The 27,373-nt window shown below is 51.0% G+C and overlaps 1 protein-coding gene and 1 non-coding gene across 2 annotated transcripts in view; both read right to left on the reverse strand.

The window, feature by feature from the left end:
- Nucleotides 1–624: 624 nt before the first annotated feature.
- The window catches only part of LOC109282288 (angiopoietin-related protein 7), a 28,129-nt gene continuing 1,380 nt past the window's right edge, over nucleotides 625–27,373 (reverse strand). The window contains exons 2-7 of the mRNA XM_019483783.2: nucleotides 25,476–26,473; nucleotides 12,448–12,673; nucleotides 7,832–7,969; nucleotides 6,314–6,530; nucleotides 5,304–5,499; nucleotides 625–1,745 (exon numbers count right to left, since the gene is read on the reverse strand). Coding sequence (XP_019339328.1) covers nucleotides 1,599–1,745; nucleotides 5,304–5,499; nucleotides 6,314–6,530; nucleotides 7,832–7,969; nucleotides 12,448–12,673; nucleotides 25,476–25,922 — 1,371 coding nt within the window. The 5' untranslated portion in view covers nucleotides 25,923–26,473 and the 3' untranslated portion in view covers nucleotides 625–1,598. The remainder of the gene's footprint in view (nucleotides 1,746–5,303; nucleotides 5,500–6,313; nucleotides 6,531–7,831; nucleotides 7,970–12,447; nucleotides 12,674–25,475; nucleotides 26,474–27,373) is intronic.
- LOC132247871 (U2 spliceosomal RNA) lies at nucleotides 3,462–3,652 on the reverse strand. The gene has a single exon (XR_009459286.1). It is a non-coding gene; the product is annotated as a U2 spliceosomal RNA (small nuclear RNA).

The following is a 27,373-nucleotide window of genomic DNA, read 5'->3' on the forward strand; positions in this document are numbered from 1 at the left end:
ACATCCACTCATCAAGTCAACTGCGCAGGTCATAGGAGTCATGGGGGAGTCACAGAGAAATGGGGCTGGGAGGGAGCTGCAGAGGTCACATCTAGTCCAGTCCTCTGCTTGAGGCAGGAGCATCCCTATCCAAACCAGCCCAGACCAACCCATCATCCGAACTCTACATAAGACTACAAGGGGCACGTCTACACAAGACGCTCCTGCTCAGTGGTTACTGTGCATTTATTTAGCACGTGTTTAAGCAAGTACGAAACAAATGTGCAGTAACCAGAGTATTGTGCAGTAGCACCAGCGAACGGCTTTCAAGTGAGCGATGTGCCCCAGGACATGGTAAAATCCAGGTGTCTACAAATGAGCCAGAGCATGCACACCAGAAATGTATCTTCCAGTTTATGGCAAAACCACGTATCACTTAAAACACATGGAAAAGAAAGTGATTTCTTGGTTAAAGACTTGTAACCGGACCCAATGAGGACTACACATTAGTCCCAGCCCACATTTGTGAAATCTCCAATGAGACAGCCAACAAAATTGTGGAAGAGCCAAGAGTATGCCACTGATATTGAAATAAAAGAGTAAAAGGAGTTAAAAAAACCCAACATATGACCCTTTTTTCTCCATGATAAGCTAGGGAGAAAGGCCCTGAACTCAGCAAGGCATCTCAAAGCTCAATAAAAGTCTTGCTAAATGTTCCCTCCCCAATGACAGAAGCAACCAGTAATGACAAGGCCACCCCTGGACTCCTTTCAAGATTCATTTTATTGGTAGGGCAACAATTCTCCCGGCTCTGAGCGACCTCGGTGATGTAATGTCCGCGTGTGAATTGTGATGACATTATGAGATGGAGGGGCAACACCGAAGCATCCAGCTCGTCCAGGCCACGTGCCTCTCTGCACAAATAAACCACAGCTGGAAACCGAACCGCACCATGGGACGGCAGGGGCGGCTTCCCCCAGGGGTTGAAAGCACTTGTGCGTGTGTTATGTGTTACCGCCCATGCGTGTACTGTGTGACACATTTCCATAGGGTGAATGATGAACCCTCAGCATCACGCACGCTCACGCCTCTGTTAGGAGAGTGGATGCCGAGCACAGAGGACTGTCTTGGTACCGAACCCAGCAGATCCCATTGAAAAGTCTTAACCGTGGGCAAGGTGTCTCTGCTAGCTGTATGTGCTGAATGACGACGTGGCATGTGAGCCAGCCCGGCCCCCCCACATCCAGCACCCGTCAGCGATGGGGGTCCTCAAGTCACATCATCACACAAAAGAAGTGTCACTATTTCCCCCAAAGGTGGGAGTCCTCCCAGACCACGAGCTACTGTCTTTGGCCTCCTCTCAGGGGCCAACTGACCAGGGACCAGCCCCTACGCCTGTGGTACTTCAGGGGCTGAACCACGTGTGAAAGGCCTTTGCTTTCGGTGTTGTTGCTGGTGTCTTTATTCTCTTCTCACTGCCCCGAAGGCAGAAGCAGGCAGGGCAGAGTGATGTGTTGGGTCCACACTGGTCTCTGGCATCCACTGGTCTCTCGAAGCCCTTTGCATTTCTCCCTTCCCAAAGCATGTAATCAGGAGAGAAGAGAAACCTCCCGGGTTCCTCATGGGGAGAAGTGTGGCCGGAAAGTGCGAGGCCGGATCATCATGGTGACCTTCTTCAGGGAGTAGTAATCCGTGTCTTTCCAGGTGTACCACACGACCCCGTCGGGCCCCAGGATCTTGCGGTTTTTCATATAGTATCTGCCCCCCTGTGAGGAAGAGACGGGCACAGTGAGGCACGGGGCAGTTTGAGAGCTGGCTGCCAATTAAAGCTACCCCCTCCAAAGCACTGGAAGCAAGTACTAAACTAAATGTGCAGTACTAACTACTAATGCGCAAGTACTAACTACTGCGCATTAATGAATGTGTAGACATACCCAGCATGAGATAACGTAAGCGTACATGATTTCTCTCCCCTCCAGCTAGCAGAGGCTCTTTCATCCAAGAGTAGATTCCAGGTCCCTGGTCTATGCCCTTTCCAGCTGCTCTTGCTCACACAGTGGGCACGTCTACATGCTCATTGATGTGCTTTAGTTAATGCGCATTATATCTAGTACCGTTCTTGCTCATACAGTGGGCATGTCTACATGTGCATTAATGTGCTTTAGTTAATGCACATTATATCCAGTACCTCCATAGTGAGGTACTAGGAAAATGTAATTGAGCCTGTCTTAATGCGCATTAACTAAGCACTTTTTTAGTGATGCTTTAACATGCATTAAAATAGACTCATGTTGCATTAAAGCGCACGTATAGATGTGCCCAATGTGTGGTAGCTCACGGAAAGGCTGGCCTTGTGGTTAACGCATGAGGCTACAACTCTTGAAACTTGGACTGCTTTCCAAGCTCTACCAAAAAAATCCCATGTGGTTAGGGGCAAATCACTTATTCCCCTTTGAGCTTCTCTGCCAAATATTGATGAAACCTTCCCACTTAAGGATGCAGACACATGCTGCATTGGTTATGTAGTGTATTGTCATCACTCTGTAGCAAAAGTGGAGCAGACCCATGGTACACACATCCATTCAGGAGTAAATGTCCCGAATCCAAGGTAAAGTCACCCCTTGAAATATGGGTACTGATGGCACTACATGGAAAAGTGACTATGGTGACCGTATCATATGCCCATTCCCATAGCTAGCTTCATCCTAGAGTACCTAGTTGGCACAGTCTGCCATGGTCTTTCCAGTAGGGACAGGGAGTCCTGAATAACATCATACAAGGCACTTTGAGACCACATGCGGAAGTCCATGTCATGTCCAGTTCTGGCCACCCGTGTTCATAGAGTCATAGAAAATGAGGGTTGGAAGGGACCTCAGGAGGTCACATCTAGGCCAGCGGTTCTCAACCTTTTTTGTACCAGGACCCATTTGTAAACATCAATGGCCAGTCCCGACTCACTGCCCCTCACTCCCGACCTGCTGCCCTCTGCCCCCAGGCCTGAGCCCCCCAGTGTGTGGTGTACACACAAGCAGCCCCTCAGGCTGAAACACCAGGATTTCCCATGTTTTTCTTTTTTAAAGGAGGATCCATTTTTAAAGCTTGTTCACAGCCCTTTCATCTATTCTTGCAACCTGCTTTTGGGTCGCACCCCAGGGGCTGGGAAACGTTGCACTAGACCTCCTGAGGTCCTTTCTAGCCTTCATTTTCTATGAATCTATGACAACAACTTCCAAAGACTTCTTTGGATAGATGTGATATCTTTTATTAGACCAACTAAATAGTTGGAAAAATTGTTCTTTGCAAGCTTTCGGGCACAAACACCGTTTTCAGGCATAGGGAGAGTCTGCTGGTGTTTATGCTACAACCAACAACTCCAAAGACTTCTGGCATCCTAAGGCCTCCCATGCCGCACCGTTTCAACCACCAGGCATCTCTAGAAACAACTGTAAAGTCTAGCTTGGATACCACCACATGTTCCCTGAGGTGGGTGCACCACTCCTGGAAGCGCTGCAATACTAGGCCAATGCATGGAGGGGACGGAGCAAGCTCCAACTCCACCTCCCAAGACCAAAAATCTGCTCAACACACAACCCTCTCATGGAGGACATATCAGATTTTACAGCTGATACTATCAGGTCTACCCTGGATCTAAGCCAAAAGTCCAAGGAGAGAGACCTTTAATTCCTCCAAAACCCAGTGCTTGCAGATCCAGCCTCCCAGATGTGACTGCAAGCTAAGTCACAAGGGCCTCTCTACTCACAGCCATTATAAACCACCTCTGGTCCCAAAACCAGTTGGGGCTGGTCCTGCTTGCCATGTCTTCTGCCCCATGGACCCAAGGCACTGGCCTCTGCCCCACTCATGCAGCCCAAACACTCATTCATGCCCCTCAATGCTCCCCTGTCTCTCGTCTCCTCCCTGGCTCTAGAGAAAGAATAGGAGACAAACACTCAAGATTTGCCTCAAGATGACATCTCAGCGTGGTAATGACAGCATCTCCCGTTAAACCTCTCCTGTCCGACTTTCCTCTGGCCCTGCTCTTTTCAGCAGTGACCAATCTTTTAGGGCGGGTCTACATGTGCATTTAAGTGCGCCTAATTTTAATGTGCATTAAGCGGGTTAGTGCAGTGGTTCTCAACTTTTTTTGTACCAGGACCCATTTGTAAACATGGAGGGCCAGTCCCAATCCACAGCCCCCTGGCCCTGCCAGTGCCCCTCACTCCCGACCCACATCCCCTTGGCTCTGCCAGTGCCCCTTACTCCTAACCCACATCCCCCTGGCCCTGCTGTTGCCCCTTACTCCCAAGCTACAGCCCCCTACCCCCACCCAGAGGGGCCCCAGCTGCCCCCATCCCACTCAGGCCAGAGTGTGGTGGCAGCAGCATGAGTCTTGCCCTGGCACAGGCTAGAGGAAGGAAGAGGGGAGGCCTGTAGCATCCCCCTGCCCTGGGCTAGGGCTCCCTTGCCACACCAGACAGCCAGGTGCTGGCCCCACCCGCCCCTGAGCAGCGTCTCCCCCATCCCTGTGAGTACGGGCACCGTCCCCTGTGCTGCCAGCCCAGCCACGCAGCTCCCCACCACCCCAAAGGACCTTCCCCCAACCCCCAACCCCCATGCCCTCTGCCCTAATGCAGTTACAGTGCCCAGCCCTCCCATGCACCCATCCCATCCACACACATGCACGCACATACACAGCCCCCAAGCCCCAGCCCTCCAGCCCCTCCTCCCCCCATACACTTACCTGCATCCGTGCTCCCACCTGCCTGCCTGACTGCATGTCGGCCACGTGCATGTGCACGCAAAGTTGCACATGTACCCGCTGTCTCCAATCTCCCCAAGCAGCTCCTTGAAGGCTGGAAGGCTGCCAGCCTGCAAGGGGAAACCCATGCTTTCCCATGTTTTCCTGGGACTTGCTTGCAACCCTTCCAAATATTCTTGCAACCCACATTTGGGTCACAAGCACTGAGCTAGGCCAACCCCCTGCACAAGGCAGGACCAGCCCCAGACAGCTCACATTCAGCCTTGAACCACTACAGAGAAGGGTGACTGGGATGATCAAGGGACTGGAGAACATGTCATAAAGGAAGAAGTCTAAAAAATTTGCCTTGTTCAGTCAAGCAAAATGATGGCTGGGAGGCGAGAAGAGGGCAGGAGAGGCATCGTAAGTGGTAGATCAGGTAGCTGTGTACCTTCCCCTAATAACGATATGCAGTGCTATTCTCACCTATATCTTCCCAAGTGTCTCGAAGCCATGAGCTTAGATGCCTTATGATCCAAGCCCAAACAAGTTCAAGAGGGCTGTTATTACAGCTCTGTGGTCTTACCTTGTAGTACACTCCATTGAGGTTGGAGAAGAAGCACTGGTGATACCACCACCCTCCATGGGAAATCTCTGCACAGATGTTCCCGGAGTCGGGGGTGCTGAAGCTCCTTTTATTGTGGTACCAGGCGAAGGAGTCCTCCGCCGTCCCACTGAACCCGTCCACGTGCAGGCGGTAGTAGTTTACCTCGTCCTCAATGCTGCAAGAGATAGAGGCAGGCTGGGTCAGCTCCTGAGGGCTCCTCGGGCCCAGTTTTCATTACTGCCAGAACATATCTAGCATGTAGAGCTGCCACCTTATACTGGAATTCAAGCAAATCTCCCCATCTCCTGGGCCAAGCCCCATCTGCCTTCCCACAAACCCACATTTCACACTGATATCAGCAGGAGTGCCACGTACAAGTGTAAGGCACACATTAGAGGCCTTGGTATAAGTGCCTCCACATTGTAGACATCCTCAGTTAAGAAGGGACTTTGTAGAGACAGGTTTGCAAGGCCAGATTGCATGTTTTTGCTTGTGCAAACAAGGCACCCTTGGTTTAGGTGTTTGCCTACAGTCACACGAAGGAAGCAATTGAAAACCCTTACCATAAGGCAGAGCACTGTGTCAAGCGTAGAAACCTGCCTGATAATATCGGAAGCCATCCTAGTTAAATAGTTGATAAGTATCATAATTTTTTCACTTAGCTGGGGAAAGGGTCTTTATGATCAACCCCTTTCATTAACATGGACCCAAGGAGGTTGTACACACATGCATGTCGCACACACACTTTGCATTTCCATTGCCTGGTCTGAATGCTAGTCACACTCATGCTTGGCTTTCCAATGAAGCGATGCTCTTGAGAAGAGACAGACACACTCTCTCCTTATTCCAGGGCCCTGTCTGACATAGTAAGCTCCCTTTATCCCAGCTGGGGGATAGAGACCTTCCCTTCCCAAGGGCCACACGGATCCTTACCAGATCAGGCTCTCAGCCTGTAATAAGGCTGAGAGGAAGGTCCCGGCGCTGCCTACCTGAAGACCTGGTAGAAGGCGTGCTTGTGCTTGTTGCTCCAGTCCTCCATGTCGATGCGCAGTGAGTAGTCCCCCTGGCTCGTCATGCGGTGGATGTTCGCGTTGCCCAGCCAGAACTCGCCGTTCACGTCCCCGAAGCCATCCCGGTACTCGTTCCAGGTCCGGTTAAAATTAACGGAGCCATCCTGCCGGCGCTGGATGATGGTCCAACCCCCACCTGCCACGGGCGAGACGAAGGTGAGTGGACCAACCAAGCCAATGGTGGTAGTGCAAGAAGTGTGGTGGGAAGGAACTGGATCGGTGTTACCTCTACGGTGAATCCTGCATCCGTAGAGGATGGATGAGCCCTGCAATCCTCTGACTCCAGGGAATCGTTGAAATCCTAGAGCAGCGGGGCTGGAAGGGATCTCCAGAGCTCACATCTAGTCCAACCCCTTTCTTGAGGCAGGGTCATCCCTGATTACAGGCTGTTTCCTTAGCCCCAGAAATACTCATGAGACCACTGCCTCTCATTGCCACCCTTGTGCTCCCAGGTTGCTCTCTCTCCCCCTAGGCTACAAGCTCTGGGGAGCAAGGGTTGTGTCCTCAACTCCCTGAAGGGCGGATACAGAAAAGGATGGAGCTGGACTCTTCTCAGTAGGACAGAACAAGGAGCAATGGGCTCGAGTTGCAGCAAGGGAGGTTGAAGTTGGATATTAGGAAAAACTTTCTCACTAGGAGGGTGGTGAAGCACTGGACCAGGCTCCCCAGAGAGGTGGTGCAGTCTCCATCCTTGGAGGTTTTGAAGACCCAAGTAGACAAAATCCTTGGCTGGGATGATGTAGTTGGGGCTGGTCCTGTTTGGAGCAGGCATTGGACTAGATGTCACCTCCTGAGGTCCCTGCAACCCTCATTGTCTGTAATTACACATCTGTGCTCTGGGCTTGTCCTGTACCCAGCCCCCTGGAGACCTAATCCATGCCTGGGGCTTCTGGGTGCTGAGTGAATACAAATAATTTTGCCATTACTAATTACAATAGCAGCAATGCAGCAGAGTGCATGCCCGGAGGATTGGTCTCTTCCAGACAACCCCAGCCCTATCCCTGCAAGTTCAATCAAAAAGTCTCCAAAAGAGAAGAATCAAAAGACTCTTTCAACAGGCCTCCCTCCCAGCCCACACTGGGTGAACCTGCCCGGTTTTACACTCTTTTATCAGGGATAGACTCCTCGACACAAACACCAGGTTTTCCTCTTGCACAGGACGTGCCAACTGGAGGACCCATCATTGCTTGGGGCTAGGAATATGAGCTTTCCCTGCCTGTAGCTTGATGAAAAGATCCAGCTGATGTCTCTGCAAGCTACTTGAGTGCTATCTCACAAAGCTTCATCTTCGCCTAGGGACCACGTGGTTTGGGATTCATGCTCCATGCACACAGCCCAAATATGCAGCAGCGTGAGGTGACCCCTCGCCCCAGCCACAGCCTGTTAGGTTTAAAGACCTGTTGCCTTGGAGGAAAATAGTTGGGCCTTTTACCCTACCTTCTGTGTCCATCTCGCACAGCACTTCTAAGGGCATCCGTCCGACAGAAGGCATGATGCTGTAGACGCCAGATCGCCTGATCCCGCTGTAGTAAATGGAAGCACAGTCAGTGGGGCAGCTCCGGGTGTGCTGCACCTCTACAGAGAAAACAGAGAAGCATCGTTTAATATCTAGCGCGCTGGGGGCCAATCGTTTTCAGTAGCTGTGCCACAAAATAAACTCCACGCCTTCCCTGAGCGCCACCCTCATCCCCTTCCCTTGCCTCTTCTGCTGCTCTGCTTTCTGTTCCTTCCCCAATACGCTATGTGCCACATGCAGACGTTGGCCACCCTGGTCTAGTGTATAAAGAAGAAAGCTTTGTGCAGCTGAAGTTAGACCTCATCCAAAAGGTTGGAGTCCTAATACTTAGAATCACAGAAAATGAGGGTTGAAGGGAGCTCAGGAGGTCACATCGAGTCCAACCCCCTGCTCCAAGCAGGACCAGCCCCAACTGCACCATTCAAGGCTTTGTGGAGCCTTAAAAACCTCCAAGGATGGAGAGTCCAACATCTCTCTGGGGAGCTTGTCCCAGTGCTTCACCGCCCTCCGCGTGAGACAGTTTTTCCTAATATCCAACCTCAACTTCCCTTGCTGCAACTTGAGCCCATTGCTCCTTGTCCTGTCATCTGCCACCACCAAGACTGCATGAGCTTAGGCTCACATTTTGTATTACTCCGGCAAAATACAAGTTCAGGAATTCTTCGTGGATGAAGGGATTGCCTCTTGCATTTACTTTGTTCTGCTAGGCTATCACAGAGCATGGATAAAAGTGCCTTTTACGGACAAAACCTTACTGCTTCCAGGAAGCACAGAGAAATGAGGTTGAGGCAGAACCCTGGATTTCAAACTCTGCCATTCTTTGAGAAAGTTTGGGTCCAAATCTGCATCCTGATTCAGTCCTGTGGGCGGGAGATCGCTCTCTGTGAGGACTCAGGAAAGACCACGGTGATTTGGAGTCACTTCTGGATGCAACCTTCATTACTCAGGCCCCTCTCCATGAGCCCAGGCCACCATTTAAACGGAGTGGCTTGGTACTGGTTTGGGGTTTTTTGCATTTTTATTTCCGTTGCAAAGCACTGGCTTAAGTTAAGAGGAAAAAATATTCTGAGCTGTGCCAAAGCCGGGCTCTGCTGGGTTCTCCCACTCCAGTAAGGACTGTAAAGACTGACACATCGAGGCTTGCATCTCATCTCCAGCAGCAGTCAGTGCTGGATACTTCAGAGAATGGTGAAAAACCTCCTATAATGCACCTACGTTCACCTTCAGTGCACCTTATATAAAGATATACGGGTGATAGCCAACCCTAATTCCTTGTTCCACCAAACCTCCTACTAAAGTCACAAAGCGTTTGCCTGAGGAAATACTGTGTGAAAACCAAGTAACGGCCTACAGGGATGATCTGGTGGATGTGCTATGAGATCCACAGCCAGGCCTGCTTTCTAGTCCTTCTCCATTAAAATAGCCTGGTTCCCTGAAGCCTGCTCCCCTACACAATAGGTGTGTCTACATGTGCATTTATGCCGGCTTAAATTTACTGTGTAGTAAGCAGGAATAGGCCAGCATCTACACATGCAGGCATTAAGGTGCATTAATGCTGTGTGTGGACTGAATTGGGACTAAAGTTAGGCATCATAAGTCGCCATATTTACTGCGCAGTATAGGCATGCATGTGTAGACATGCGCCCATACTGTGCAGTAATTTCAGTCACTGTGCAATACATGTGCACACGTAGACATGCCCAGTGTGCCCACAGTTCATCTCAGTGCTACACAGTGCAAGTTTGCCACCAACCCTACTGCACCCTACTTCGTGTTTCTCCCAGCTGTAATTAGAATCATATAATTATATAATCATATAATTATCATATAATTATAGAGAGCGGGGCTGGAAGGGAGCTCCAGAAGTCACATCTAGTGCAACCCCCGCCTGAGACAGGAGCATCCCTACTCAAACTATCTTATACAAATCCATCGTCCAACCTCTTAGCAAAACTACAGAGTCAGAGCCGGGGCAGGCGAAATTAGTAGTGAGTGCGAGTCCTAGAAGGGCTCCGTTTGAGTCACCTTTTCCTGTTTTTCTAGGAATCAGTCCACCAATGCTTGTGCTTCAAACTGGCTGCCATGGGAAGGCAAGCTTGGATTAGTGGGGGCAAAGTCTCGGACTTGCCCCAAGCTGGAGGCATTGACATCCCCCATGGCAACAGGTCCCCATGACTCTCTAGACAGCTGAATGCAGAGAAAGAAGGAGTGAGGTAGCAAGAGAGAGATCTAAGAATAACTCACACAGTCAGAGATCACTTCCTCTTATCCATACCACTATCCCAGCACAAGCCCCTCCTGACCTGAATCCCAACCTGGCAGTATTGCCAGGTCTTGGGGATTGATGGGGTTATAAAGAGTCAGGTGGGCTTTTCTTTTCTGCTCCATGAGGCAAGTGGAAAAGATGAACAATGGCAGGCATTGGACGTAGGACGTAGGAAGGAAGCACCGACTGGGAAGAGACTTGAGCTTTCCAAGCCTGAAGGTTCATTGGCTTGCGGGTCTCCCATTAACTGCAAGGAGCAGGGACAAAGTCGAGCAATGGTAATCGGGGGGTCGGTATCACAACACCATTGGACTGCTCCTGGGTCGATACCCCAGTGCTGTTTCTAAAAAAGGAACGGGAGGGCTGGAAGGAACCTCCAGAAGAACAGGATATTAAGGAAGGGTCACCGGGAAGACAATCAAGATCCATGATCCACGGGGATATTACTCCTGGCACCAATCCTGTTATTTGCTTCTGCTCTTTGCTCTTGGTCCATGGTTTCAGCACACCTGACCAGGCTAGCTGCATATGCCATCTCTTCGCTGGAGTATTTAAGATCAAGGGAGCTGGCTTCATTCCCATTTCAAATCAGCACGACAGGAAGTGCTTAGATTAGCTGGTTTAGCAGATTGGGAGCAGACTAGTGTGCCTTGCTACCCTACGTCACTGGTTCAAATCAGACCCCAGCTGGCAGGTGACTGGCATTAACAGCTTAGGTCTACTCAGCGGCACATGGAGAGTAAGTCATTGGGATCAACCTGGCTGGTCCTAGATAAATATCCACCCTCAGTAAAGCACAGGACCAGGCTCCCCAGAGAGGTGGTGGACTCTCCATCCTCCATCCTTGGAGGTTTTGAAGACCTGTGTAGACAAATGCTAGTTTGGGATGATGTAGTTGGGGCTGGTCCTGCTTGTAGCAGGGGGTTGGACTAGATGTGACCTCCTGAGCTCCCTCCAACCCTCCTTGCCCGTGATTCTGTGATTCTAGAGAATAACACCATCCCTTCAATGTTACTGAGGAGGTTACAACTGGACTCCCTTCTGCTGTCAAAAAGTCAGAGCTGTGGGGAAGAGCCTGCAAAAGCGCCTTAATTGCAAGCAGCTCTGCAATGAAACATGGGTTTTAATCACCAGGAAAATACTCACTTTGGGTTGAAATCTCCCCCTTTTTCTATGAAAGGAAAACTCCAGAAGCCAATATTTTTTTATTTAAAAAATCAGATTTCAGTAATCGAGAAAAATCCATGTTTGTTGAAATATAACTGGGTTTTGGTTTTCATAAATTGAATATTTTTTGTCAAAGCTTGTTTTTTTATTAATTTTTTTGGGGGTGGGAAGGAGGGAGCAGATTCCCACCCCCCTCCCTTCCCAACAGAAACAAACTTATTTCATGGGAAGCTTTGTAAAAAGAAAGGGAAACAAATTGCATGAAGAAGTGGCAGGTTGGCAGCAGAAGTAATTGTCACGTAGAGGCGAGGTGACAGGGTGTACCAAGCCTTCCCTGCGTCCTGCTGTAGGCATGATCTTGATCTTCACCTCATGCGCACACACACACACACACACACACACACACACACACACCTCTGCACCATGCCAGAAAGCACCTTCCTTGCCAGGAAGAAAAGGTGGGTTGTTGGCAAGGGACAAAGCGTCTCCTTCATGGGACTAGTGTTCATGAAATGTGGTGATCTGTGAGCAGATATGTGTCCCACTCAAGCCCTGCCTTCAGACATCACTTTTGGGCCGGTTCATACTCAACTCTGAAGTTTTCAACTGACCCCTAGCTAGGTGATGGACCAGAGCAAAAATCCCTGCTCCGGGTACCCTTGAGCGTGTGGCTCAAGCTTCTCCCTTCTCACCCTAGTATCTCAATTGAATTCATTTTGGAGGCAGACACATTCCCCAGCCATACCTACATCCCTGAACATGACAGCCTTAGGCCAACACATGAGACCTGAGTGCGAGGATGGACTTAGTACTCACACACCACCTCAGCATCTATATCAGATCTACAATGCCAGTCCTACAGTCCTTGCATTTACATTGGAAACTGGAGGAAGGTTTCTAGCTACCAGAGGAGCAGAGCCATGAAACGGTCTTTTAAGCAAATCACTGGGGACAAGAAGCCCGAGTCTCTTGAAGAACAGGAGCACGAAACAAGACCCTAACACAAAGACAAGACCCTAAGGCAGACAAATGGAAAGTCATCCCCCAGGCACCAGGACTGACATCTTCTCCACCCAGCTCAGCCCACCCAATGCTTCTGCTTACCTGCTCGGTGGTGCCCCTCCTGCTGGGACCTCATTTCAGCAGGGAAGAGGCAGCCCGGGTTGTGCCGGGCCCACTCGGTCATCAGGGAGATGTTGTGGATCTGGGTCTGCATGTCATACAGCAAGGTGGCTTGGATGTGCTGCAGGGTGCTGGCCTCATTGTAGAGCTGCTCCAGATCCTGGACCCGCTGCTCCACGGTGGAGTTTCGACTGTTCTTCTCCTCGTTCTTGGTGGGGAGGGAAAGACAGAAGCAGTGTTACGAGCAGGAGGACAGAGCACCGGGTTTCTGGGAGCCTCGTGAGCTGTTCCCACATGGATGGTGTCTCCCAGGACCATGCTGGAGGGCCTGTCTTTTTGACCTTTCTCTTGGTCACAATTGGGTCATACTAAAGGCATCGCATGTGCCTGCACAGTGGCATCCGACCATGTGAGCCCTCTTGTTCCAAAAGCGAACGTTACACACTTGTGATGTAGAGGTGCAAACCTACCCTATGACTTAGAGGTGCCTTCTACCCATCTTAACCCAACACCCAATGATAATAACCCAACACCCAATGATAATAACCCAAACCCAATGATAATAGCCCAACACCTAATGATAATAACCCAAACCCAATGATAATAGCCCACCACCCAATGATAATAACCCAACACCCAATGATAATAACCCAACACCCAGTGATAATAGCCCAACACCAGTGATAATAACCCAACACCCAGTGATAATAACCCAACACCCAATGATAATAGCCCAACACCCAGTAATGATAACCCAACACCCAGTGATAATAGCCCAACACCCAATGATAATAGCCCAACACCCAGTGATGATAACCCAACACCCAATGATAATGCCCAACACCCAATAATAATAGCCCAACACCCAATGATAATAACCCAACACCCAGTGATAATGCCCAACACCCAGTGATAATAGCCCAACACCCAGTGATAATAACCCAACACCCAATGACAACCTACATTTTGGAAAGGTATCTGGTCCTTCAGTAGCCTTGCTATTGCCAAGAGAACACAACACAGAGCTTCCCGCAGCCCAGCGTAATCCTGACGACATTGAGGACAGAGGGTTGAAAGTACCATGATGCCCCTGCACAAATCTATAGTACATCCACACCTTGAATCCTGTGCCCAGCTCTGGTGCCCACAAGTCAAACATGTTATAGAAATAGAGAAGGTGTGGAGAAGGGCAACAAGGATGATGAGGGGCATGGAGGGGCTTCCCTAGACGAAGAGACTAAAGAAGCCAGGCCTATTCAGCTTAGAAAAGAGATGCTTGGGGCTGGGACATGAGAAAGGTTTACACACTACTGAATGGTGAAAAGGAAGTCAATAGGGATGTATCATTTACTTACTCTCTCTCACAATGCAAGAACTAGGGGGCACAATATGAAATGAGCAGGCTGTCAGTTTAAAAGTGACACCAGGCAGTTTCTTTTCCACCCAAGGTGTTAGTAAAGCGTGGGGCTCGTGGCCACGAGATGCGGTGTGAGCTGAGAGTTCAGCCAAATTCACCAAGGGACTGGACACGGGCTTGGAGGAAAGGGGCACCGGTCACTACGGAGCAGGGAGCGAGGGGCACGGCCTCTGCATCAGGCCTGGCTGCACCTTCAATGCCGGAGGCTGCAAGTGAGAGCATGTACATATACATATACATATACATATACATATATCTCCACCTACTTTAGTTAGTCTATAAGTAGCAAATCTACCCTGCCTTCTACCTGACTTCAGACTCCAGCATCACTCTGACGCGGCCATAACACGGAAGATACTGAACATTTTCTGGGCCATTGCAGCTATAAGCTCACACCTAAGGAGCTAAAGAAAGTGATTGCTCAGTTCTGCCGCAGGACAGTGGAGCTGCCCTTGTTCCTGTGGTTTCTGCTTCTGTCAAAAATCGCAGCAGGAAAACTTGGGGAATCGTCCCAGCTCTGGCCTGTGCTGCAAGTATCCTTGCCCAGGGTGCTGGCGGCTAGTAGGGGGATTCATCATGCACGTCTCATACAGCTCATTTCTTCATTAGGCTGTTTGTGACGCCGCTCTGCATAATTCGATGCAGCCAGACGGAGGGACAGCCAGGGGCTCCATCGCACGGCAGAGATTTATGAGGTTCAATAACAATGAGGCACCTTTTTCCCACCGGGCGCTAACCCCTCCATGACTCTGTAATAAATCACGCTGCCCAGCCCACCCTCCCTATCTTCTCTTCCCCTTCCAGTGATATCAACCTTCCTATCCCATATTCAAACCAACACGTCTGTGTGTTTTCCCATCCTGCTTCTCACGCTTGGGACACATTTGCCATTAATGTGTCCCACAAAACCCCTCATTGGTCTCTCCAGATGCATCTGTCAAACTCTGCTTTGCCGCAAAGCCTACAATGGACTCAGACCGATGCCCGTATGATGTGCCCTCCTTGCTCTGCATCCATCTGCTGTGCCCAGCTCCTCAGGGCCTTGATCAGCTGTGTGCTCTGCATTTGTACAGCGCAAAGCCTTGGCTGGGATGCTGTAGTTGGGGCTGGTCCTGCTTGGAGCAGGGGGTTGGACTAGATGTGACCCCCTGAGTGAATGAGTGATATAAATGGGCAAAAATAACCCAAACTCTATGTACCCTATAAAGGGCTCTATACTAGCTCTATACCACAAAGCAAAGATCTGGGGGTCACAATGGGCCGTTTGCTAAAAACACCAGCTTGGGGTTCAGCAGCCACCAAAAAGGCAAATGGATGCTAGGGGATTTGTGAGCACAACGGAAAGTATCGTGATGCCCCTTGATAAGACAATGGTGTGTCCACACCTTGAATGCTGTGCCCAGTCCTGGCCCCCGCACCTCCAAAAGGATGTAGAGCTGCAGAAGATGCAGAGAAGGGCAACCAGGAGGATGAGCAGCATGGAGGGGCTTCCGTAGGAGGAGAGACTTATTGGGGCTAAGCTTGGTCGGTTTAGAAAAGAAACGCTTGACGGGGGGGACATGAGACAGGTTTACACCATACTAAATGGTGCAGGGGAAGTCACTAGGGATCGATTATTGACTGTCTCTCACAAGAACAAGGGGTCACGACATGACACGAGTAGGTTTTTATGGGCAGGCTAGACTGATGCCTCTCTGGGATGGTTTAGACAAGGATGCACCTGCCTGGAGCAGGGGGCTGCACTAGATGTACCCCTGGGGACCTTGCCAGCCTGACTATCCTATGATTCATCTATGAGCCATTGATTTCAGGATGAGTTAGGCTCCTCGGATGGGACTCAGAAGGCCTGAGGGTCTAATCCCAGCCACTTTCACAAGCTGGTGCACATTCAAGCACAGGCCCCTAACCCCAGTGGGGTGACCTGCATTGGCACACCAGCACTGGGAGAGGGCAAAGATGAGCTCCCAAAGGACGCTGTTAGGAAACACGAGTCCTAGGCTGACGTGTGGGCTCCCTGCCCCTCCTCAAGGCTCTGATGCCTGGTTCAGAGAATGACGTGGGGACGTGCCTATCTCATCCAGACTGTGCTGAGTTCGTGGTCATGCCCCCTCACATGCCACACCACACCCTGCCTACCTCATATTTGCCCTGGGAGGATCCAAACCCGCCTCTCCCCATCATCAGCCCTTTCGCATCGACCAAACATCAGCTCTGGCAATTGGGCCCACTACTATTTTCTCAGCGCAGAGGTGTGCTGCACCACTGATACACATGACACGTGAGGCTGCCAGAGCGCAGCAGTTTACACGCTCCAGTGGTTTACGCTGCATTTCCATCACATTGGAGCAGGCTCCCCACATGTGTGTAAGTGCCCTGTGGTACTAGAAAAAGGCACATTAGCCTATTTTAAATGCACATGAGCTAAAGAGCATGGGGTTTTTGTGATGCTTTAATGCGCATTAAAATAAGCTAATGTGCATTAAAGCGCCCATGTAGACGCACCCCCTACGATGTCCCCTCCAGCCTGACTTCCTTATGAGTCCTATGATTCTTATAACTTTCTGCGCAAGGCAGGATCATCCCTTCCCAAACCATCCCATGCAAATCCTTGTCTAACCTGTTCCTGATATCTTTGCAATGCTGAGATGCCTTATATCTTTGCAAGGCTGAACGGAGACTTATCGGATCTATTCTGGAGCCAACACCTCTCTGCTCTGGGGGACAAATGCCTCTGTTTATTGATAGTACTGAAGCACTAGCTCCTGTTCTTCCCTGGGGATGGATCCTTGCTGGGACCAGGACATGCAAGGCTGGACTCGACACCAGGGCTAAGACAGCCCTCGTGCTTGCTCTACCCCAGGCCCACGTCTGATCCCGGAGGGCTTCATGGCAAGAGTTGCATGGCAGGCAGTAGAGGCAAGTGGCTAGGGAAGCGGTCTGGGAGCCAGGAACTTCCTGAGTCACCTGTACAAAGGTCACACCTGTTCTCAAAGACTTAGTCTCCCCCTCTATAAAGCGGGATCATCTAGGGCCGAAAGTCCTGGCACTGTTCACCAGGAACAAGATTTGGCCTGGCATCTATTCAGTTGTTCCCTGCAGCCTCTCCCTTCTCTTAACTATGTGCCCTGGGTGAGTAAGTCTGTGAACAGGGTGCCTTGGCAAGGGAGGAGCTCAAAGACACGCACTCACTGGCATCTCCCGCATTCACTAGGGGCCAAGCGTGCCAACTGCTGGAAGAAGCGCATGAACCAGAGAGGAAAGAGACAGGGTCACTGGCTCCCAGCTACCTGATGTCTTGCCTTGTTAGAGGTGCCTCAAGCTGCCAGGGCCATTCCTTGGGCTTTGGCACTGGGGAGAGATCCCTGCCTCAATAACCCTCCCTGGGAGTGCGCTCTGGAAACAGCCCCTCTGCCCCCTTCCTCATTGCTCCCTTCATAGAGTATTGTCTCCCTTTGTAGCTGAAAGGACAAATCTCTCCTTCTTTCCCAGATCTGCAAAGAAACTCCTGGAAGAAACACCTTGGCCCACAGACCAGAAGTGATGGAGCTACAGCCACGGACACCGGCTAGGGTGATTTTCTGCGTGAAAGGATGCATCGGAGAGCCCGAGCGAGGCTCTGAGCAGGGCAGGGGACAGATGGCCACAGGCTGGCCGGGAGCTGGAGAGCTCATTAACCCATGTGGCACGCTAATCCTTGCCGAGACAGGACCCAACCCTCTCCGGTGCAGCGATGGGATTCTCCAGTTGCTGCTTCTTGCCTGAAGAAATCACTCGGTGAGAGAAACACAGCTCCCTCCAGGCATGGAAAGCTTTGGAGCTGCCTCCGCAGCTCTGACTCACCGGTTTCTCTCCCGTCGTGACTGCCCGGTGACACAGCCCAGCGGGCAGCTGCTCCACATTGAGCCCTGCATCAGCACAGAGCCTTGGCCAGAGTCATGAGCAAAAGCAGGTGATGAGGGAAATGCTGCAGCAAGGGGACAGGGGTGACAAGAGGGAACGGCTCGAGGGAAACAGCAGGGAGGGGTGAATAGAGAAAGGAGAGATTTCATAGAGCTGTGGGGCTGGGAGGGAGCTCCAGAGGCCCCATCTAGTCCAACCCCTGCCCGAAGGACTCTACCCAGTGGTCAGACATGGGCCAAATACCAAGTGTAGGAAGAAGAAAAAGCAGAAGTGGGGGCAGCGGGTCCTTGTTAGCACCTGCTGGCAATTCTGCACGTGGCCCTGTCTTTCCTTTCCCTCTTCTTTGCCTCCCCAGTCGCAGCTTGAAGGAGCAAAGCAGCCCTGAGAAGCGTAAACACCTGAGTGCCAGATGTGCAGGACTAGGCGTGGGTGGGTGGGCACAGCTGGAAGCATGGTGGTTGTTAGGTGTATAGTCCACCTAAGAGGCAAGGAGCCCGGGGAGGATGGGAGTATCAATCAAAGTCTAAAGAAAGGGGATTTCTGCCCAGGTAGGGATAGATCAAACCTTCCTGAGAGCCTCAGGAGAGAGTGAGGAACATGGAGGCACGTCGCATCGGTGTACGCTCAAGATGCGGCATGATGCATTTTGGCTGGGTGGGCCTGACCTATCCACCCCCGTGCAGTCTGCTTGGGTCTGCAGGGAGATCCATGGTAGGGATGGGAGCAGGTGTGAAGTGACCTATGTGACATCTCGCTGCAGTGGGAAGCAACAAGTTGCATGGATAAACCAGTGCGGACTTCCCCACCACTTCATTTTCTGAGAAGTGGGGACATGGGCAACCCTCCATCTGGTTCACACCTGCAGGATCTCATCGTCTGCATTAGATGTATTGTCCATTCATGCCTCCAGAAAGCCTTTCCTTAAGCCCATACAAGAACAATTAAGAGAGTCAGCCAGCTGGGAGCCGCACGGGGGCAGGGGCAGTCCAGGACATGGGAAATGGTATCAGACGGGACCTGGAGGTCTAAGCACTGGGTGATACTTGATCACGGGGCAGGGCAAGAACAGCGTCTGCATTGCAGCTGCCACTGGATACGCAGGGTCTCTGGGAGGCTGGATCATGGCTTGAAGGAAATACAGACTAAATGAAAGTACTGCAAGGTGGATACGTAACTGGTTGGATCGTCATATTCAATGAGCAGCCCTTAATGGCTCAATATCTAGTTGGGAGGAGGTATCAAGTGGGGATCCCTGCAGGGTCTGCCCTAGGTCCAGTATTGTTTAACATCTTCAGTAATGATTTGGATGATGGGATCAAGTACATTTTTAGTAAATTTGCAGATGATGCCAAGTTGGGTGGAATTGCAGACACTCCAGAGGACAGGGTGAGGATCCAGAATGACCTGGATAGACTGGAGAAACAATACTTAGTCAGTGAGATGAGATTCAACAAGGACAAATGCAAAGTCCTGCACATGGGACAGAACAAATACATGCACAAATACAGGCTGGGCAATGACTGGCTGAGCTGCAGCCCTGCAGAGAAGAACCTGAGGGTTACAGCGGACTATAAGATGAACAGGAGCTAACACTGTGGTCTTGTTGCAAAAAAAGCCAAGAGCATCCTGGGCAGTATTACCAGGAGGGTCACTTGCAAATCAAGGGCAGTGCTTGTTCTTCTCTATTCAGCACTGGGGTGGCCTCCCCTGCAGTCCTGTGTCCAGGTTTGGGCCCCACCGTTCAAGAAAGATGTAGACAGTTTGGAAAGGATCCAGCGCAGAGCAACAAAAGTGATCAGGGGCCTAGGAGATAAGACCAATGAAGAAGAGCTGAAAGAGCTAGGGTTATTTAACTGAGAGAAGAGAAGAGAAGAGAAGAGAAGAGAAGAGAAGAGAAGAGAAGAGAAGAGAAGAGGGGGGATTTGATAACAATTGTCAAATACTTGACTGGCAATTGTAAAGAGGAAGGAGATGGGTTTTTCTCTGTGTTTGCAGGAGACAGGACTAGGAGCAATGGCCTCAAGGTGCAGCAGGGGAAACTGAGGTTGGGGATGAGGAGGATCTTTCCACCCCTGAGGATGGTCAGGCATGGGAACAGGTTTCTCATGGAGGTTGTGGACTCTCCTTTATAGGAAACTTTTAAGAGCAGGTTGGGCAGACCCTTGGCTGGGATGATGTAGTCATTAATCAGGGATGCTCCTGCCTTGAGCACAGGGCTTATGATATCCAACTTTCCTATGATCCTACGAGCAAGCAGGGAGGTGGGTGGAGAAGTTTCTGCAAACCACCCCCACAGGAACAATGTCTCAGCCGTGACAGAAAGACGGCACGAAGCAGGGATCGAGCGAAGGAGCTGGGGGAGCAGTGTGGACGCGAACGACTGGAACCAGATGGTAAATGAATCACGGTGGTTGCAGGTGCCATCGAGCCTGTCTTCCAGGAGTCAGGGCAAGACTGTCTGCAGCCTAGTCTCTGTAGACGGCCGTGCGGTCTATTCACACGGGCTTGCCCAATTCACTTCGAAGGGACTCAGGCAGCTGGGCTTGCACTGTTTCCTGCAAGAGTCTAAGTCACAGCCTAATGAGATCTCCTTGCCTGAGATTCACACAGCCCTCACTCAGTGTTTTCCCATTACTCCTGGTCACAGCCCTGACAAATCCAGCTCCAGACAGCCTGCCACGGAGAGCACTGAATCAAGCAGGCAGGTCACCTTCTTGAGCACAAGGAATACTGCACTTATCAGAAGCAGCAACAGCCATGTCAAAAAGGACACTTTAGGAATAGCCAGAAGGCCTGGAGGGAACTGAGAAAGAACCGATCCACAAGGAAATCTATGTCTTGCAAATTAAGAAGTGTAGAAATAAAGCATTCAAAAGCCAGGCTGATTTAGACCTAGCCAAGCACAATAAAGCAAACAGCACATGAAGTCAGGGAGCTGGCAGCCAGGATTATACGGAAATCGGCTGAGTTGGGGGGGGACAGGATAAAATGTATATGTGTAATACAGAGCTTAGGGCTCCCTGTTTCCTTAAGGAAGAAACTGCTCAGCGAGGGGGCACTGCTGGGCAGGCAGAGCGCAGCAGCTGCAGGCCACCACGGCAATGGGGCAATGAGGCAATTAGCAGGCACCTGCAGGCAGCTCACCAACCGGAAGCGGGAACGGCCCTGGGAGGATATGAGCCCAGAGCCTGGGCTGGCAGGCCAGTCTCTCCCTGGCAACCACCGGGCAAATTGCTCCTGCCAGCAGGGCTCCTGAACGGACCGCGGTGCCGCTTGTGCATCCCCGGTGAGGCTTGGGGAGCTCCCTAGGGCATCGCCCAGGGCTAGGAGGCTATCCTAGCTGAGCGGTGAGGGATTAAAGGAGCAGAGGGCTGCTTACCCTTTTAGTATTTATGTTACAGCCCAGGGGCCTATGGTTTATGTTGACGTTACACTGGAGGTTTGGGTTGGGACTCTAGCGGGGTTTTTGAAGGTCCCATTAGTGCCCAAGGGGCACGCAGTTGCCTTGAGCCCTGCCCAGGGTAAGCTCAAGGCTTGAGCAACTGTTAAGCCCAGAGAGGGGCAGAGTGTGAGGCCACAGAGCCAGATAGGGGCCCAGTGCCCAAAAGGGGTCAAACCAGAGCTGATGCCTTGAAACCAAGTGCAATACAGGGGGCCTGGGAGGAAAGCTGAGACGAAAGGCGTGGCAGCCAAGGAGGCTGAAGCCCAACAGGAGAGCAACATTACAATAACACCTGTGAGGGTTGGGGTGTGGTGTAGGGAAGGAATGGAGCCATGCAGTTAGCCCGTAAGGCTGTAGGTGCCCTGCAGGGCACAGTCGACCAAAGAGACCCAGTGAGGGACGTGGCGGCAATGCAATGGAGGCCAGTAGAGTGCCAGGAAACCCAAGCGGGACATTCATCTAAACTGGGGTCCACAGGGAGCCTCCCTCTTACTATTATTATTATTCCATCAAGGTGTGGTGGGGAGAAGGATAAGCGCCTAGAGGCAGAGCAGGGCACGGCCGCGGAGCCACCAGGCTGCATCACGGCTGCCCCTGGAACCCCAATGTGCTACCATATAGTAGTTGCCTGATGGATTGTATATGGCACCTGTGTTTGAAGAAAGGGACTAAAAGAAGTCAAGCCAGCTACAGACCTATTAGTCTGACTTCAGTTGCATGAAAGGCTTCAGAGCAAAACTGGAAGGAAAGAATAGGAAAAGTTGCAGGTGTAAGTGGAAAATTAGATAAAGTTCAGCATGGGTTTGCCAAAAGCAGGTTGTGTCAGACCAACGTGATTGAAAACAATGTGTTGTGTCAACAGAGGAAATTCAATATTTCCCATCTGCCTGGACTTCAGTGAAGCCTTAGAGATGGTGCCGCATGGGACATTATTAGTAAAACTAGAGACAATGGAGATTGGTAGGGGAGTGGGTAGAGCAAGGTGGGGGAGGAAGTGGCTAAAGGGGCAACAACAACAGGTAGCATTGAAAGGGCTATCAGGCTGGACAGAGGTTACCAGAGAAATCCCTCCAGGATCAGTCTTGGGACCAATTAATGACCACAAAAAGTAGGAATCTGCTGACAGCATGGAGCTGGGAAGCATTGCCATTGCTGGGGAGAGTGGAAAAATCACTGAGGAAGATCTAGATGATCTTGAAAGTAATAGAAACAGTGTCAAATTCAACCATGCAAAATGCTTGAGGGACTAATACGTGCAACTTCCCACTGCAGCCACCAACATGACATAGCCATGGAAAAGCAAATGCAGTCCTGCAGTGTATTGGGCGAAGTACTCCTTGTAGTGATAGGGCAGTATTTGTGCCTTTGTACAAAGCCCTGGGGAGACCTTATCTGGAATACCAGGTAGGTGCTGGTCCCCCGTGTTAATAAAAGGATAACTCCAGTTGCAGGGCAGGTTCAGAAGAGATGCATGTCACGGGAACGAAGAACTGACCCTATGGGAGAAGACTAAAGGTGCTTGGCTTGTGCAATCAAGCAAAACAGAGGCAGAGAGGGCGTATGACCCCAGCCTATATACACCAGGAGGTTAAAACACCAGGGAGGGAGAAGAGCCCTATAGGCTTAAACCACGTGTCAGGTAATCATTGGCACAAGAACAAGTGCGGATAAACTGGCTGTGAATAAATTTAGATGGGGAATTAGAAGATCAGAGCAGAGGTGGGGTTGGGACAGCTGCCCACAGAAGAAGTGGGGGACATGTCACCTCACTGCATTTCTGTTGGAGCGTAGGCCTATGAAGGGGGTTACACAAAGCAAGGGCAAGGGAAGGCCTTGGAGGCCCCTTCTGGTCCCATGCTCCTGGGAATCCATTGAAAGCAGCAGGTCTGTCTTGCCAAGCAGAAGGAACAGCAACTTTGGGCGGCAGGTTGGCTCAGTGACCTGAGAATTCAGGTGTACCATGCACACGAAGGCAGCGTGGTGTGGAGGAGAGTGCAGATGCCAGCAGATCAAGAGTCCCCAGTCGCTTGCACTAGCAATAGAGTTTCACACCCACTGTGCACGGAGGCAGATGATGGACTGTGCTGCAGGCTAGTGGAGGATCTGCCCTCAGAGCCCCGTTCTGAAGCCGCCTTGTCATTTCAGTAACTAGGGAGGTAATGGGGGAAGTACAGCAGAGGGCATCTCTGCTGATCTCTGAACGTGAGAGGGGAAAAAGAGGCTTGGCTGGAACATCCGAGTGAGAAACGGAGTTTAGGAGAGAAGGGACTTAGTGGGCGTATCTATACGTTCATTAATGCGCAGCAAGTTACTGCACATTTAGTGTAGTACTTGCTTAATGAAGTACTAACTAAATGTACAGTAACTATAGTTACTGCACGGTGGCTCCGGTGCACTTTTTTATTGTGATGCTTAATGCACAGCAACCTAATACTACTGCGCAGTAGTGTATTAGCACAGTTTTTGCCCGGCACATTACTGAGCAGTGTTATTAGGCTACTGCTCATTAAGCATCTTGTGTATACGTGCCCAGTGTGGAGCAGCGGATGTAGCCATTGTCCACATGCCCGCCATTACCCCGCAGTAAGGGGAAACTAACTGGGGAAATTCAACTCTTTCATAGAAGACAAAGCTCCCACTTACCGTGGGACAGGGGAGGACATGTGAGACAGCTGCTCCTCTTTTTAACTTGCTTCCATTTGGTTATCTGCCCCTGCCCAAAGTTTGTGATTTCTTGTATTTGTGGGGAAAGAGAAGAGTTTAGAAGCAACTTGCCCACTTTCGACGGCTAAAAGCAGAAGCACTGCCAGGTTGCTGAAGCACATGGCAATGCATAGAAGAGAAGACCGAGGGGGATTGAATAGCAGCCTTGACCTCCCTGCAGGGGGGCTGCAAAGAGGATGGAGCTGGGCTGTTCTCAGTGGGGGCAGATGATAAACAAGGAGCAATGAGCTCAAGCTGCAGCAAGGGAAGTCGAGGTTGGATATTAGGAAAAACTCTCACTCGGAGGGTGGTGAAGCACTGGAACGGGGTACCCAGAGAGGTGGTGGAAACTCCATCCAACCTCTTGGAGGTTTTGAGGACCTGGGTAGACAAAGCCTTGGCTGGGCTGATGTAGTTGGGGCTGGTCCTGCTTGGAGCAGGGGTTGGACTAGATGTGACCTCCTGAAGTCCCTTCAACCCTCATTTTCTATGATTCTGTGACTCTAAGAGCAGAAAAAGATGCTTTATGCTTGTGGATAGCACTGTGTCTGCCTCCCTTCTCTGTCCTCCTTTGAGCACCCATAGGTGACAGTGGGGCAGAGAGAGCTGGGCATTTGCACCTCCCAGCCCGGGTCATGCGAGCCGGTCTCAGAAGCCTCTATGATGTTCCCCAGCCATAGTTGCTTGGGGAGCAATTCTGCCATGGGGTGTTTCTGCCTATGTTGCGGTGATGCCATATGGCATGAAAGTTACCCTTACCCAGGGCTTTCTCCCCTCCAGCTGGGATTCAATAGCTTGTCACTGCCTTGGGGACTAGCGAGGCAGTGGAACAGATGCCTAGGGACGTAATGGACTCTCCACCGCTGGACGTGTTCAAGAAAAGGTTGGGCAGCCACTGGTCAGGGTTGCTCTAGACATAGCTATGCCTATGCTTTACTATGTGGGATTCCCAGGCTTTTAGGCTTTGCTGGTTGCCCTCATCCCTACTTTCTGCTCCGTGTGTCAACTGTTTTTAGCCTTCCTCAAGGCACTGGGTGTTGGCTGCAGCCAAGGCTTGGGGTTTTGACTGGGATGTGTCAATGCTTCTGTTGGGACCAAAGACATCTTCCTAGCTAGGGGGTCTTGCCCCTCCACTCAGTCAGACCAATGCTGCAACTGGGGTCAGGAAGGAATTCCCCCCCTGGTCAGACTGGTGTGGACTGGGGGGTTTGCCTCTGCAGTAAAGGCATGGCCTCTTCCTGGGATCTCTTGAGCGCACATTACCAACCTTGGACAGAAGCAGGACACTGACCACCGTGGTGCCCCTGCTTTCCCGGGAGCAGATGTCTCGCGTTGTATCAGGGTTGACTATGCTAAGAGTTTAGATGATGGGTTTGTCTCGGATGGTTTGGACAGACTGACCCTACACCACCTCCGAAGTCCCTTCCAGCCCCACTGCTCTGATCCTATGGAAATAATTCTGTGTGTATCTGCCAATGCCTATAAACACATGCGTCTCTAATGCATTTCAAGTGCCTGAGAGAGAAGAGAAATGCTGCCGGGCTTTACCTGCAGCTCCAAGACTTTGATGCGATGCCGATGGTTCCTCAGTTCCTCCTGCAGCTCTGAGATCAGCTCCCGCAGCTCCAGGATCTGCTGCTTGCGCTCCTCGTTCTCATGGAGCCAGTACGAGATCTCGTCCGTGCAGCGGAACATGTCCGGGCACCTCTGCTCGTCCACCTGGGGCAAGGTAGCCACGATCTTGCACTTGCCGTTGGGTAAGATCTGGTTGGTGTACTCCCCGCACTGGATCAGGCCAGTGTTGACTGGGTGCCCTTCACCATCGTCATCCTTATGGTAGCTCTCACCAGCAGCCAGAGACTTCTGCAGGGAATAGCCGTGCAGGACAGCCATGAAGATGAGAGACTTCAAGGCCATCTTGGTAGAGAGGAAGCAGAGACTGAGCTTCATGAGGCCTGTGAAGGATGCCGAGAGGGAGCACCCTGGGTAGCACATTGTCAGTCATTCAGACCCTGTCCAGTACCACAGTGGCTACTTGAGGCAGGAGTAAAACCCAATAGAGTAAGGGCTACAAGGCAGACAGCCTTGCTACTGCTCGAGCATAGCTGAAAGGATAGCAGGTTGACATCGGTGGGGTGCACAGAGTATGTGCCGAGTAGGGGATCGAGGACGAGGGGCTGGCTTGAACCCATACAACATTGCCTCTCTTCGCTACCCCAACAGGGCTTCAACCAGCTCCCAGCAATGATGCTCCTCCCAGCCCGCTCCTGGGTGTCGTTCAGACCTGGTTCCCCTGTCTGCTGTTCTTCCGTCCAAGGTAATTTTCTGCTTCTTTACTTAGCCCAGTCGATACATAGCTTTAAAAACCAACCGGCCAAGCTCTCGACACCTTTCTCGACCAGTACCATGAATAGCGGCTGCTCGATGCTCTGCACAGCCATGTAGGTGTGGGCACACGCCGAGAGGGTATCTCTATCCACAGCTACCGTCAGTCACTGGTGGAGGGTCAGTTCTCCCAGGAGATGGCCACCGGTTCTTCCTTTAACCTGAAAACACAATATCAAATCGAGTGCTTCATCTCTGTACTGAAGCTGTGCCGAGCAGAGCTGGCATCTTCCCCTACTTGCCTAGTAGCAGCTCACTGGGAATTGCTACAGGTAGGAATACCATAGTGGAGTTACCAAGAACAAGGCAGGCTGAGCTACTGCAGCCTGTCATCCTTGGATCCAGCTAACCCCAACCCTTCTTGTTTGCATTAGTTGCCTCTTTCAGCTCCCGCTTTCTCCAGAAACAAACCACATGCCGCCCAAGTCCTCTCCTACATCCCAGCTGATTCCTATGCACCGGTGCATCAATATAGCCACCAGTGAGGTGAGGTGGAGGGGAAGATTTCCCCAACCGTGTGAGCCATGAAGATGTTGGCTTGCTTCTATTCTCAATGAAAGATAAATGCCGTAACAAAGGGCAGCCATGTCCCACCTACTAGCTGCATAAGTCAACTTAGGTGCCTGCATGTGATTCTCTTTCGCCCTGCTTAAATCCATGAAAAATGGTTAATGCCAACGGTGGGTGGGTCCTATTCCTCCTCGCTGCCTGATCTGAAGGGACAGAAGATGGCCTGTTACACAACTCGCTGCATTCACGGGTTTTCAGGACTTGAACAGGGTGGAATAGGGTCACAGTTAGGTGCCTAAGGTCCATGAAAGACCTCCAACATGTTCAAAGGAAAGCTGGATAGAAACCAGCTTTAAAGTTGTTACACATTTTCAACCATTAACTGTGTGGCTGGTTGGCTCTTTTTATAGCTGGACAGCCATTTTCATGGTGTGATAATTACTTTGCACATGTGGCCAGTCTAAATTTATGGCATGATTAGCTATTTCATTGCATAATATGTATAACGTGTGGCAGGGGCTTCAGGTGCACAGTCAAATTTGGCCCTTGCT

This window comes from Alligator mississippiensis, chromosome 1 (genome assembly GCF_030867095.1).
Source record: "Alligator mississippiensis isolate rAllMis1 chromosome 1, rAllMis1, whole genome shotgun sequence".
Lineage (NCBI taxonomy): Eukaryota > Metazoa > Chordata > Crocodylia > Alligatoridae > Alligator > Alligator mississippiensis.